Consider the following 13,871-nt stretch of genomic DNA (forward strand, 5'->3'; position numbering starts at 1 on the left):
TGGCCATGGCTTCCTAGCATCCGAAGTTAATCATTGATGGAGGAAAAAAATTGGAACTTTTTTGGGGAGGCGGGGTTGGAGTTTGTTTTATTTATTTATTTAAAGATTTTATTTATTTATTTGACAGAGAAAGAGACACAGCAAGAGAGGGAACACAAGCAGGGGGAGTGGGAGAGGGAGAAGCAGGCCTCCCGCTGAGCAGGGAGCCTGATGTCGGGGGTCTGGATCCCGGGACCCTGGGATCATGACCTGAGCCGAAGGCAGATGCTTAACGACTGAGCCACCCAGGCTCCCCATGTTGTTTTAATTTAAGGGGAAAAAACGGCATCTTCGAAACCTCTGAACCCATTTGTGACTTTTAAAAATGGATGGGTGTCTTTTGCGTATCTTTGTATCTGAATAGGAAGTTTCTGGAAATAAAAGAAACTTTTAATAGTATCCTCTGAGGATACTTAGGAGATGGTAGAGTGAGGGACTTTTAAATTTTATTTGTTGGATTGTGTATCCACATTTTTGTTTTTTGCTTTTTAAAAAGTTGGCAATATACCGACTCGCATTAAGACTTGGAAAGGTGCCAATGGAAAGTTCTCCTCCACCTACCATATCGTAACACGCATGGATCACGTTAGATTTTCTTCGTCTGCATACACACAAGTACAAATAGGTTATTTTGTTCCCTTTTTCCGAAAAGGGCATACACCATTACGTACTATTCTCCCCTTTTTTCACCAACCATGTATCCTGGAGGGATCTAAACATTGGTATGTGGTGTCCTCACTACTGCTGCATAAGAGCTTGGTAGATATATGCACAAGTGTCAGTCTTTTACTCTTGAGAATCTGTAATGAACCGTGTGTGAGCAAGGATACCTATGGGGCGCATTCCTAGAAGTGCAGTTGCTGGGGCAAAGAAAATAGGCACGTAATTTTAGGTTTCAGAGGACAGCCTCTTGAGTTTTTCATTGTATACCTTTCTATACTATTTAATTTCTATACTATTTAATTTTTTTCTATACTATTTAATTTTTCTATACTATTTAATTTTTCCCCCCACAAGCAGGTATTACCTTTATAATTTATAATTTATATGACTCACTTAATGAACTGATTTGGAAATTAGTGATCACTCGTGAATGTGTCTGTTTCATAACTTGTCCCTAAATCAAACCTCGTTAAAATAATGCAGATAGGTGTTATTTTACTTTTGTTCCTTCTTTTCTTTCCCCGTGAGTTGGTAGCCTGTAAGCTGAACCAGGCTGTTTTTGCCCCTCAGATAAAAGCTGGCATCGAAGCTCGCTCAGAAGCCAAAACCAGCGGCCTTCTGTGGGCCGGATTAGCACTGCTGTCTGTTCAGGGCGGGGCACTGGCCTGGCTCACTTGGTGGGTGTACTCCTGGGATATTATGGAACCAGTGACATACTTCATCACATTTGCAAATTCCATGGTCTTTTTTGCATACTTTATCGTCACTCGACAGGTAAGTACTTTGTTAGGAAAATGGGAAGTTGGAACATGTTTTGCAAATAATTCCTTATCCAACTGAAGTAATGAGCAATAAAGCCTTTTTCATTTTTATTTTTATTTTTTTATTTATTTTTTTTAAGATTTTATTTATTTGACAGAGAGAGACACAGCGAGAGCAGGAACACAAGCAGGGGGAGTGGGAGAGGGAGAAGCAGATTTCCCGCGGAGCAGGGAGCCCGATGTGGGGCTGGATCCCAGGACCCTGGGATCATGACCTGAGCCGAAGGCAGACGCTTAATGACTGAGCCACCCAGGCGCCCAAAGCCTTTTTTATTTACTGAATTGCTCTCTGGGTTTTTATAAGCTGATAAATGTTGCTGTTATTTTTCATGAGGATATAGATTTATATACAGCACGGCAAAACTTTAACCTCTATAGAGAAATAAATAGTATAGCTCATAAATTTCTCCATGGAGATAAACACATCAAATTTTGTTCTGTGTCTTTATAAATAAAATTGAATATGTATTGCAAAAACACTCAGTAACTTTAGCTTCATTGCATGATTATTGTGCCAAAACAGTTTTGTTTTGCTCCTTTCTATCAAGAGTATGTGTGATTTCTCTTCCCAGCTTGCTTGCTTTCGAAAGCAGCAGCTGATCTCACGCAAGATGAAATGTTTTACTTGTGTTGCCTTCTGCTTGCTCTGCTGGCCACTGCAAATATTTTACTCATCTGCCTGCTTTTGCTTTAGTGTTGCTAAGCAAGTGTCTTTCTTGCAGAGACATTATGTTCATTTAAAACATGTTCTTTTTTTTATTTTTTCCTTTTAGGATTATACTTACGCAGCTGTTAAGAGTAGGCAGTTTCTTCACTTCTTCCATAAGAAATCAAAGAAACAGCATTTTGATGTGGTGCAGTACAACAAGTTAAAAGAAGATCTTGCTAAGGTACTGTATTGAAAATACGACATCTTATAACTGCCCGTTGGGGATCATCTGGGAGCCAGAACATAGTATTGGGGAAATCCCTAAGTTAAATCTTGGTCCTCGATAGACTTCTGTGTACTGTGCTTTGCTCAGTGAAACAGTTGACATGTGTGATGCTAATTTCATATTATACAGTTTTGTTTTTGACTCCCGTGTTCTACATGGGAATATCTTTTGTATGGGGGGAAATGTCTTAAATGACTTCGAGATAATAAAATAATAGTTTTCAGTAGCAGTCTTATTTCTTTTCACTCTCTGAGTATGTGTTTTTAAAGAAAACAGTCCAATATCAAGCTCAACTTTTTTCTTTTTTTTTTTTTTTAGAGCAGGGGCAGGGCAGAGGGAGAGAATCTTAAGCAGGCTCCGTGTTCAGCACAGAACTTGATGCAGGGCTTGATCTCACAACCCTAAGATCATGACCTGAGCAGAAATCAAGAGTTGGAAGCTCAACTGACTGAGCCACCCAGGCACCGCTGAAGCTCAACTTTTAAGAACATGAAAGGGGTGCCTGGGTGGCTCAGTTGTTAAGCGTCTGCCTTTGGCTCAGGTCATGATCTCAGGATCCTGGGATCGAGCCCCACATCGGGCTCCCTGCTCAGCAGGAAGCCTGCTTCTCCCTCCCCCACTCCCCCTGCTTGTGTTCCTGCTCTCTCTGTCAAATAAATAAATAAAATCTTAAAAAGAGAGAACATAAAAGAAAGTAGACTTTTAGGAAGGTGACCACCGATAACACATTTTAAGCTTTTAAAGGCATTTATAAGTTTCTTCTCCTTAGAAATGAAAGAGTCATTGTATGGTATTCCTCCTTTCATCTTTTCCATCTTTCCAGTGAGAAAACAGAGGTGCTTAGTTACTTGCCCAGGTAGTACACTGTTTCAAGGTGGGGAAACAAGGCTATGAACCCAACAGCCTGACTCCGGAGCCTCCACTCTGAAGGTCTTCCACACAGTCTTTGTCTGAGGTGGCTTCTAATCTGGCCTCCCAGTGGACTCAGTAGTTTTGTTAGATGGTAGCTTCTCGACACATTAACTTGGTTTTTAATTTTTCTTAGTAATTTTAAAAGAAAAACGTTTTGGTAAAAATCTCTTCCATTGCTTAATGCATGCTCCTTTAATAGCCAATATTCATAATATCTCTTGTTGCCTGTATCTTCTAAACTACCCATTTCTCAAATTAAAAAAAATAAGCTATTACTAGAATTAAATTTGTAATCTAAGAATTGGGGATGATAAACCCTTAACAATTTTTAAATTTTTTCTATAAAATCACTACTTAGGAAAAATATAATGATTTTATTTTTAATTAGTGGGTACTCTTACCTTCGAATGATCTAATCCAAGAAGGCTAAGGGATGGATGTTCTTCCAACTAGTTCATAACCCTGGGCATTGAAGATTTAAAGTAGCACCTGTGGGGGCGCCTGGGTGGCTGTCGGTTGAGCATCTGCCTTCAGCTCAGGTCATGATCCCAGGGTCCTGGGATCGAAGCCCGCATCGGGCTCCTTGCTCACCCGGGAGCCTGCTTCTCCCTCTCCCTGCTGCTCCCCCTGCTTGTGCTCTCTCTCTATCAAATAAATAAATAATATCTTTAAAAAAAATAGCATCTGTGAAGTATTTTTTTTAAGCTAATAACGTTGAGGAAGAAGGGAGACTGATAGGTCGCAGAGTGTTTTTCTTTTCAAATAAGAACTAGAAAAACCATTATAAAGGGGACAGCGAACACAGCAAGAACTTGAAGCATATATTAGAAGCCTTAAACTCTTCTTTTCAAAAAGGATCCCTATTCATAGAAATACTGTAGGCATTTGCCATTAGTAGTTTAAATATGTTTATTAACCTAAGGATACATTAAATTTATAGGATTCCTCTCGTGCAGTAACGCTGTTTCTCATTCTCTCTGATCATGTACTTTTTTCTTTTTCCCATTGACAGGCCACGGAATCCCTGAAACAGGTGCGCCACTCTCTCTTATGCAAGGAGAGGAGCTCAATGAAAAGAATTAATCTTACATTTTTTGAATGTCATTGAATTTTTCCAGTATGTGTTGATTCTGCAACTTAGAAACTGGAACTTTTTGAGTCCCATAGTTCCTTTGAATTTGATCGTTTCAGTCTCTTTTGTTAATTAAAAAAAATGCTTGCAAAAACACAGGTATTCTTTGAAGTTCTCACTTGAGATTTTTGGTTTGTGGATTCACACGACTTGTCCAGGATTAATGCCGGGAGGAGCTTGGACGCGTGCATCCAAGTCAGAGCAGCTGTGGTTTGGCACTTGAGCTAAGAGTCCTCGTCTGCCAACGTTGTGTTCATTCCCCCGCAAAGGGAGAGTGGTCAGCGCCCGTGGCATTCACTCTCATTCTTAGGCTTCCCTTACGGTTGTCTTGTAATTGATTTATTTTGAAATACAGGACAGTTAGAAGACCTTTATCATTAAACATAGCTAAAATTATGATAAAATGTCATTTGAAATGTTTCATCTTAACTGGTACTCACTGAGACAGATACTGTTTATATGTCAAGTACTGATACATTATTTGTAATCCTATAATGCTATGAGAGTAGCTATTTTTAATCCCAGTTTAATAATAAAGAAATGGAGGCATGGAGAGGCTAGTTGTCCCGAGTGCACAGAGCCAGATTTCAGCACCTACTCATAGTAGATGATAAATCTTTGTGCATTACAACTAATGGTTTTTAGTCCATTGTCCAGGATTTCACGGCCTGTGGGCCAGAAAGGGTAATGGTGATCCCCTGATATTAGAGATTTGCTATTAAAAAAAAAAACACCCCAAAGCCCCCAGTGTTTTCAGAGTTTATCTTTCAGTCAAATCAGATTCAAACTTCCTTCACCTGAACTGGAACAGCATACAGTGACCACTTGCTGTTTGTGTCGGTGTCTCTGCAACATGGAGATTTTGAATTACTTCCATTTTGGTGTCTTATTACTAAGCTAAGAATATGCACTAGTATGTTTTTATAATGAATATCACCAGGTTAAGCATTATGCCGAGTCCTTAGGACATGTTCTGCCGCCTTTGAACTCTATTCCCAGGGAGAGACAAGACATCAGTACGATCAAAGTTAAGAGAACCGCTTGGGAAGGGTGGGCCTTGCCTTTTGGGTGGAATTTGGAAAGAGGGGCAAGCATCGCAGGCAGGGATCTAACATGGGAGGGGTGGGGGGTCCTGAACTGGGTCTTGGCGGAATATTTCTCCAGAGGATACACAATGAAAAGGAGTAGATATATTTTTTAAAATTTTTTTATTGTTATATTAATCACCATACATTACATCATTAGTTTTTGCTGTAGTGTTCCATGATTCATTGTTTGTGCATAACACCCAGTGTTCCACGCAGAATGTGCCCTCTTTAATACCCATCACCAGGCTAACCCATCCCCCCACCCCCCTCCCCTCTAGAACCCTCAGTTTGTTTCTCAGAGTCCATCGTCTCTCATGGTTCGTCTCCCCCTCCAACTTACTCCCCTTCATTCTTCCCCTCCTGCTATCTTCTTTTTTTTTTCTTAACATATAATGCATTATTTGTTTCAGAGGTACAGATCTGTGATTCAACAGTCTTGTACAATTCACAGCGCTCACCGTAGCACATACCCTCCCCAATGTCTATCACCCAGCCACCCCATCCCTCCCAACCCCCACCACTCCAGCAACCCTCAGTTTGTTTCCTGAGATTAAGAATTCCTCATATCAGTGAGGTCATATGATACCTGTCTTTCTCTGATTGACTTATTTCACTCAGCATAACACCCTCCCGTTCCATCCATGTCGTTGCAAATGGCAAGATCTCATTCCTTTTGATGGCTGCATAATATTCCATTGTGTATATATACCACATCTTCTTTATCCATTCATCTGTTGATGGACACCTTGGCTCTTTCCACAGTTTGGCTATTGTGGACATTGCTGCTATAAACATTGGGGTGCACATACCCCTTCGGGTCCCTACATTTGTATCTTTGTGGTAAATACCCAGTAGTGCAATTGCTGGGTCGTAGGGTAGCTCTATTTTCAACTGTTTGAGGAACCTCCATACTGTTTTCCAGAGGGGTTGCACCAGCTTACATTCCCACCAACAGTGTAGGAGGGTTCCCAAAAGGAGTAGATTTCTTGAAACAAGGTTGGACTGGGAGGATGGATTCAGATAATGGAATCAGGATTCTGGATTTAATATGGAAAACAGCAGAGTAGATCCAGCGTGGGCTAGAAAGTGTGTGTGCTTTAGGGTCAGGCAGGTTCTGCCACTTACCAGCTGGAGATACTAGGCAACGAACCTGACCTCTCCTCATTGAAAGAAGTATAAAATACCATTGACCTTATTGAGAGTGAAGTGAGATAAAATACTTTGAACATGCCTAATCTAAGCTGCTCTATAAATGTCACACCTGAATAGAAGTTCCAGGAGAACAGCAGTTGTTTGCTTTGCTCACTGATGCATCTATCCCAAGTGCCAGGAATAATGCCTGGCTCATGCTAGGTACCCAGGAAGATGGTGAAAGGCTTGTGGCATTTTCAGGTGTGGCACTGGGCAGAGTCTAGACTGGGAGAGTAGAAAGGATGGCTTGTGAATCCTTGCAAGTAGTCTACGGGCAATCTGGGAAGATGGGGTAGACTAGAGCAGACATTGGCAAACTCATATATATATATGCCTGCTTTTGTAAATGCAGTGTTCCCAGAAGTCGGCTGTTGTTCATTTACGTATTGCCTTCGGCTGTTTCTGCACCACAAGCAGCGGAGCTGACCAGTTACAGCAGAGACAGTGTGGCCGCAAAGCTTCACGTATTTACTCTCTGGCTTTTTACAGAAAAATTTGGATGACCCCTGAACGGGAATATGAAAGATAATTAGCAAAGAATACTATGTTTTTAGGGCTTCAGAAAATTCGTCATGTGAAAAACAAATTCTTAGAAAAGATAGCTTCCTTTGATTTGTATCTTCCTACTTGAAGTAAAACAGAGTTTAATTCTTCAGATAAGGGACTGTGTGTAAGTCACCTTGTACTTTATGACTGGTGGAACTCATTTCTGAGTACCGAGAGGACAACTCAGTGATAAGAGGCAGGACACTCCAGCCTTTTTAATATTTAAACTGTAGTTTCTGTAAAGGAGACAAATGTCCCATTAATGTTTATGTTAAAACTTGCTGGATCAGTTAACTCGGAATATAAACAAAGTGTGCTCTTTCTACTCAGTTCCAAGTTGTAAGTCCAAACAGATTGGAACCAAAATTAAAGGAATCCAAACATTACATGTTAAATTTTATTACAAAAATATTGTCATTTAGAGACAATGGTTAAAATTCGGTTGTGTCCTGATTACTTCCATAGCTCAGATTTGATGGCATTTTGATACCCAGATAATGTCACCGCAGTTGGTGGGTTTGGTACCCACCGATCTCCCTGCATCTGAATAAGAGGATGTTACTCAGATGAACCCGTCAACTGATCACATTCAAGGGAAAAAGTGGTTTTATTTTGCTTTTAGAGCTTTTTAATAACATTGGCTACTTTCTCTTAGGTAAGCAGAATTGTGTCACGGTTGCCTAGAGGGCCAGGCCAGTGTCCATGAGGTGAGCTGAGGAGCAGTTCTGTAGTCAGTAGCTCTGGAAGGTGGAGCCACAGTGGCGGCAGCGTGGTAGGCCCTGTCATGACCACACACAGAGGTACACACGTCCCGCTCACCGAGCATCTGGTTGGCACGCTCTTCGAGCCACACCTGAAAGCGTATGTGCAAATGACTGCTGTTTTTTTTTTTTTAAGATTTTATTTATTTGAGAGAACATGAGGGGGAGCACGAGGGGGGAGGGAACAGCAGACTTTCTGCTGAGCAGGGAGGCCCACGAGGGGCCTTCGTGCAGGGGCTCGATCCCAGGACCCTGGGATCATGACCTGAGCCGAAGGCAGACGCTTAACCGACTGAGCCACCCAGGCGCCCCCAAAATGATTGCTTTTGAACTAGCAGGTCATAAGTTTCAGTCCTCAAAGCACAGACATTTTACCATCTTCAGCCTCTGGCAGGCTACTGACAAAGTTACTCCAGTTTTATAGATCATACGAGTAAGAATGGAATCTTGAAAGTAACATCTGTTATTCCATTAATACGGAGGCCCGTGAGTGGGACTGATGGCTGCCAGACAGGGTACAGTGACTTAGCGTGGAAGAGCGATGGATTCCGATTCGCGGGTGCTTAGCCCACCCTGAGAATGTAGCATGTTTTGTATTTCTTCCTCAAAATGCCCTACAGCAGTTCTTGAAGGCAATTTTTTAAAAGTTGGGTTTATTTGTTATTGAAGTGTAGTTCACCTACAGCACTAATGTTATATTAGTTTCAGGAGTACAGCACGGTGAATCAGAAGTTTTGTGCATGAAGTGTTTTCCGTGATAAATCTAGCTGCTCTCTGTCACCACACAATACATGGTATTACGTATTATTAATTATATGTCCTGCGCTGTACATTTTGTTCCCATGTCTTAATTTATTTTGTAACTGGAGGTTTGTACCTTTTAATCCCCTTGCACCATTTTGCTCATCCCCTCGACCCTCCTGTCAGGCAACCAGCAGATGTTCCCTGGATCTGTGAGCTCGGTTTTTTGTTTTTGATTTCACATATAAATTAGATCATACAGCGTGTGTTTTTCTCTCTCTCATTTCACTCAGCATAATACCCTCTAGGTCCTTCCCTGTTGTTGCAGATGGCAAGATTTCGTCCTTTCTTACGGTTGAGTAATATTCCATTGTACGTGTCATACAGGCGTACCTCAGATACTGCGGATTCAGTTCCAAACCGTCGCAGTGAAGCAGATATTGTAATAAAACAAGTCAAATGAATTTTTTGGTTTCCCGGTATATTAAGTTGTGTTTGCACTCTACTGTAGTCTGCTAAGAGTGCTGTGGCATTATGTCTAACAAAGCAATGTTATAATTGAAAAAAATAAATATCGAAAAAAAAAAAAAGCAATGTACAGTTGACCCTTAACGACTCAGGGACTAGGGATTGCCGCCCCCTGTGCAGTTGGAAATCTGTGTAACTTTTGACTCCTCTTAAACTTTAAAGATTAATTTATTTGAGAGAGTGTGTGCGTGCATGAGCGGGGGTGGTAGGCAGGAGCAGACTCCCCGCGGAGCAGAGAGCCTGACTGGGGGGCTCCATCCCAGGACCCTGGGATCATGACCTGAGTTGAAGGCAGACCCACTGAGCCACCCAGGCGCCCCAACTCCCCCCTAAATTTAATGAATAGCCTACTGTTGACCAGAGCCTTAGTGTTAACATAAAATGGTCAGTTAACACCTACTTTGTATGTTATATGTATTGTTACTGTATTCTTACAATAAATTAAGTTAAAGAGAACATTAAGGAAACCACAAGGAAAATACATTTATAGTACTGTACTTATCAAAATCATCTTCATGTAAGTGGACCTGTGCAGTTCAAACCTATGTTGTTCAAGGATGAGCTGTACCGACTTTTAAATAAAAAATGCTTCATTGATAAGTAAAATACTGTCTGAGCTTTCAGTGACTTGTTAGTCTTCTGTTGGAGGGATTTGCCTGATGGCTGCTGACTGATCAGGGTGCTGGTGGACGAAAGTCAGGGTGGCTGTGGCCATTTCTTTAAATAAGAAAATGACGGGGCGCCTGGGTGGCTCGGTGGTTAAGCGTCTGCCTTCGGCTCAGGTCATGATCCCGGGGTCCTGGGATCGAGCCCCACATCGGGCTCCCTGCTCAGCAGGAAGCCTGCTTCTCCCTCTCCCGCTCCCCCTGCTTGTGTTCCCTCTCTCGCTGTGTCTCCCTCTGTCAAATGAGTGAATAAAATCTTTAAAAAATAAATAAATAAATAAATAAAATCTTAAAAAAAAAAAACCGTGACATCAGTTTGCTGCATCGATGGACTCTTCCTTTCACAAACGATTTCTCTGTAGCATGTGATGCTGCTTGACATTTTACGCACAGTAGAACTTACTTCAAAATTAGGAGTCCATTCTCTCAAACCCTGCCACTGTTTTATCAACTAAGTTGGTGTACTATTCTAAATCCTTTGTGGTCATTTCAACGATCATTCGCAGCATCTTCACCAGGAGTAGATTCCATGTCAAGAAACCACTTGCTTTGTTCATCCCTAAGTAGCAGCAACTTATCTGTTCAAGTTTTGTCATGGGGTTGCATCAGTTTAGTTCCATCTTCAGGGTCCACTTCTGATTCCAGTTCTTTTGCTGTTTCTACCCTTATAGTTACTTTCTCCTCTGAAGTCTTGAACCCCTCAAAGTCATCCATATGGGTGGGAATCAGTTTCTCCCATGAATCACACATGTTCTTAATGGCAGCTAGAATGGTGAATCCTTTCCAGAAGGTTTTCAGTTGACTTTGCCCAGGTCCATCAGAGGAATCACTTGTCTGTGGCGGCTACAGCCCTTACAAAATGTATTTCTTAAGTATTAAGACTTGAAAGTTGAAATGACTCCTTGATCCATGGCCTGCAGAAGGAATGCTGTGTTAGCAGAATTGAAAACCTTAATCTCACTGTACATCTCCATCAGAGCTTTGGGTGACCAGGTTCATTGTCAGTGAGCAGTCATATTTTGAAAAGAATCTTTTTTTTTCCTTTGAGCAGTACGTCTCAAAAGTGGGCTTAAAATATTCAGTAAACCATGCTGTAAACAGATGTGCTGTCATCCAGGCTTTGTTTTTCCATTTACAGAGCAGAGGAAGAGTAGATTTAGCATAATTCTGAAGGGCCCTAGGATTTTCCGAATGGTAAGTGAGCATTGGTCTCAAAAATCACCAGCTGCGTTAGCCCCTAACAAGAGAGTTAGCCTCTTCTTTGAGGATTTGAAGTCAGGTACTGACTTCTCCTGTCTAGCTATGGAAGTCCTAACTGGCATCTTCTTCTTCCGTCTTCTTCCAAACTGATGGCAGTTTCATCTACACTGAAAATCTGTTGTGTAGCCACCTTCATTAATTATCTTAGCTAGATCTTCTGGAGAACTGTCAGCTTCTCCATCAGCACCTGCTGCTTCATCTTGCACTTTTACATACGGAGATGACCTCTTTCCGTAAACCTCAGGAACAAACCAAACTTCTGCCTTCTCTTCGGCAGCTTCCTTTTTTCTCTCAGCCTTCAGGGAATTGAAGAGAGTTAAGGTCTTGCTCTGGATTCAGCTTTAACTGGCTTAAGGGAATGGTGTGGTTTTTTCTTCTATCCAAATCAATCAAACTCTGCCTATCAGGAATAAGGCCGTTTCACTTTGTTATCACTCCCGTATTTACTGGAGTACTAGTTTTATTACTTTCCTTCAAGAACTTTTTGCATTCACAACTTGGCTCTGTGGCACAAGAGGCATAGTTTTTGGCCCATCTTGGCTTTTAACATGCCTTCCTCACCAGGCTTCGTTATTTCTACCCTTGAGTTAAGTGAGAAACCTGTGACTCTTGCCTTCACTTGAACACTTAGGCCAGTGAATAATCCTACAGTGGCCTCTAATTTCAGAGTCGTGTCTCAGGAAATAGGGAGGCCGAGGAGGGGAGAGAATGCCTAGTCCGTGGAGCAATGAGAACACACACATTTATTAAGTTTGCTGTCATGTAGAGGTGTTATTCACGGCACCCTAAAACCATTACAATTGTAACCTCAAAGATCCCAGATCACCATAACAAATATAATAATGACAAAGTTTGACCTATGAGAATTGCCAAAATATGAGAGACACAAAAGGAGAAAATACTGTTAGGAAAATGGTGCCAATAGACTTGCTCAGTGCAGAGTTGCCACAGACCTTCAGTTTGTTAAAAACAAAACAAAAACTGCAAAGCACAAAGTATACCACATCTTCTTTATCCATTCATCTATTGATGGATACTTAGGTTGCTTCCGTATGTTAGCAAATTATAAATAATGCTGCAGTGGGACGCCTGGGTGGCTCAGTCATTAAGTGTCTGCCTTCGGCTTAGGTCATGATCCCGGGGTCCTGGGATCAAGCCCTGCATCGGGCTCCCTGCTCCACGGGAGGCCTACTTCGCCCTCTCCCACTCCCCCTGCTTCTGTTCCCTCCCTTGCTGCGGCTCTGTCAAATAAATTAATAAAAACTTTAAAAAAAAAAAATGCAGTGATCATAGGGATGCATATTTTTTTTTTAAGATTTTATTTATTTGACAGAGATGCAGCGAGAGAGAACACAAGCAGGGGGAGTGGGAGAGGGAGAAGCAGGCTTCCTGTGGAGCAGGGAGCCCGATGCAGGGCTTGATCCCAGGACCCTGGGATCATGACCTGAGCCGAAGGCAGATGCTTAACAACTTAACGACTGAGCCACCCAGGCGCCCCGGGGTGCACATATTTTTTTTAAATTAGTGGTTTTGTGTTGATAACCCCAATAGTGGAATTACTGGATCATACGGTATTTTCCATTTTTTGAGGGACCTCCATGCTATTTTTCATAGTGACTGCACCAGTTTGCATTCCCCCAAGCAGTACAGGAGGGTTGCCTTTCCTCCACATCCTGACCAACGGTTGGAATTTGTTTTTTTTGATACTAGGCATGCTGACTGGTGTGAAGGTGATACCTCATTGTAGTTTTGATTTGCATTTCCCTGACGAGGGATGTTGAGCATCTTTTCATGTGTCTGTTGGCCATCTGTATTCTTCCTTTGGAACAATGTCTATTCAGGTCCTCTGTCCATTTTTTATTTAGATTGGGTTGTTTGGTGTTGAGTTGAATGAGTTCTTTATATAATTTCAGTATTTTTTATCAGATAACCTGATTTGTAAATATCTTTTCCCTTTCAGTAGGTTGCCTTTTTGTTTTGTTGGTTTCCTTTGTTGTGTAAAAGCTTTTAGTTTGATATAGTCCGTTTTTGCTTTTGTTGCCCTTGCCCGAGGGCGGGTACTCAGACCAGTGATGAGAGCTAACTACCCTATATTTTCTTCTAGTTTTATGGTTTCAGTTCTCACATTCAAGTCTTCAGTCCACTTTGATTTTATTTTTAAAAGATTTTATTTATTTATTTGTGAGAGAGAGCACAAGCAGGGGGAGTGGCAGGCAGAGGGAGAGGGAGAAGCAGGTTCCCCACTAAGCAGGGAGCCCGATGCGGGGCTTGATCCCAGGACCCTGGAGTCATGACCTGAGCCAAAGGCAGACGCTTCACCGACTGGGCCACCCAGGGACCCTTGATTTTATTTTTACATATGGTGTAAGAAGTGGTCTAGTTTTCCCAGCACCATTTATTGAAGAGACTTTCTTTTAAGATTTTATTTATTTATTTATTTATTTGGGAAAGAGAGAGGGAGACTGAGAGGGAGGGAGAGAGAATCTGAAGCCGACTCCATGCTAAGCACAGAGCCCGACTGGGGCTCGATCCCCTGACCCTGAGGTTATGAGCTGAGCTGAAACCAAGAATCAGACACTTAACTGACTG

The 13,871-nt window shown here is 41.8% G+C and overlaps 1 protein-coding gene across 1 annotated transcript in view; it reads left to right on the plus strand.

Annotated features, from left to right (window-relative positions):
• MCUB (mitochondrial calcium uniporter dominant negative subunit beta) overlaps positions 1-5,378 on the plus strand; it is a 93,253-nt gene extending 87,875 nt beyond the window's left edge. The window contains 4 exon segments of the mRNA XM_025873702.2: positions 1,273-1,476; positions 2,297-2,413; positions 4,383-4,416; positions 4,419-5,378. Coding sequence (XP_025729487.2) covers positions 1,273-1,476; positions 2,297-2,413; positions 4,383-4,416; positions 4,419-4,453 — 390 coding nt within the window. The 3' untranslated portion in view covers positions 4,454-5,378.
• Positions 5,379-13,871: the final 8,493 nt, after the last annotated feature.

The sequence above is a fragment of the Callorhinus ursinus genome, unplaced genomic scaffold, assembly GCF_003265705.2.
Source record: "Callorhinus ursinus isolate GAN/ISIS: 27379988/994484 unplaced genomic scaffold, GSC_fseal_2.0 scaffold4, whole genome shotgun sequence".
Lineage (NCBI taxonomy): Eukaryota > Metazoa > Chordata > Mammalia > Carnivora > Otariidae > Callorhinus > Callorhinus ursinus.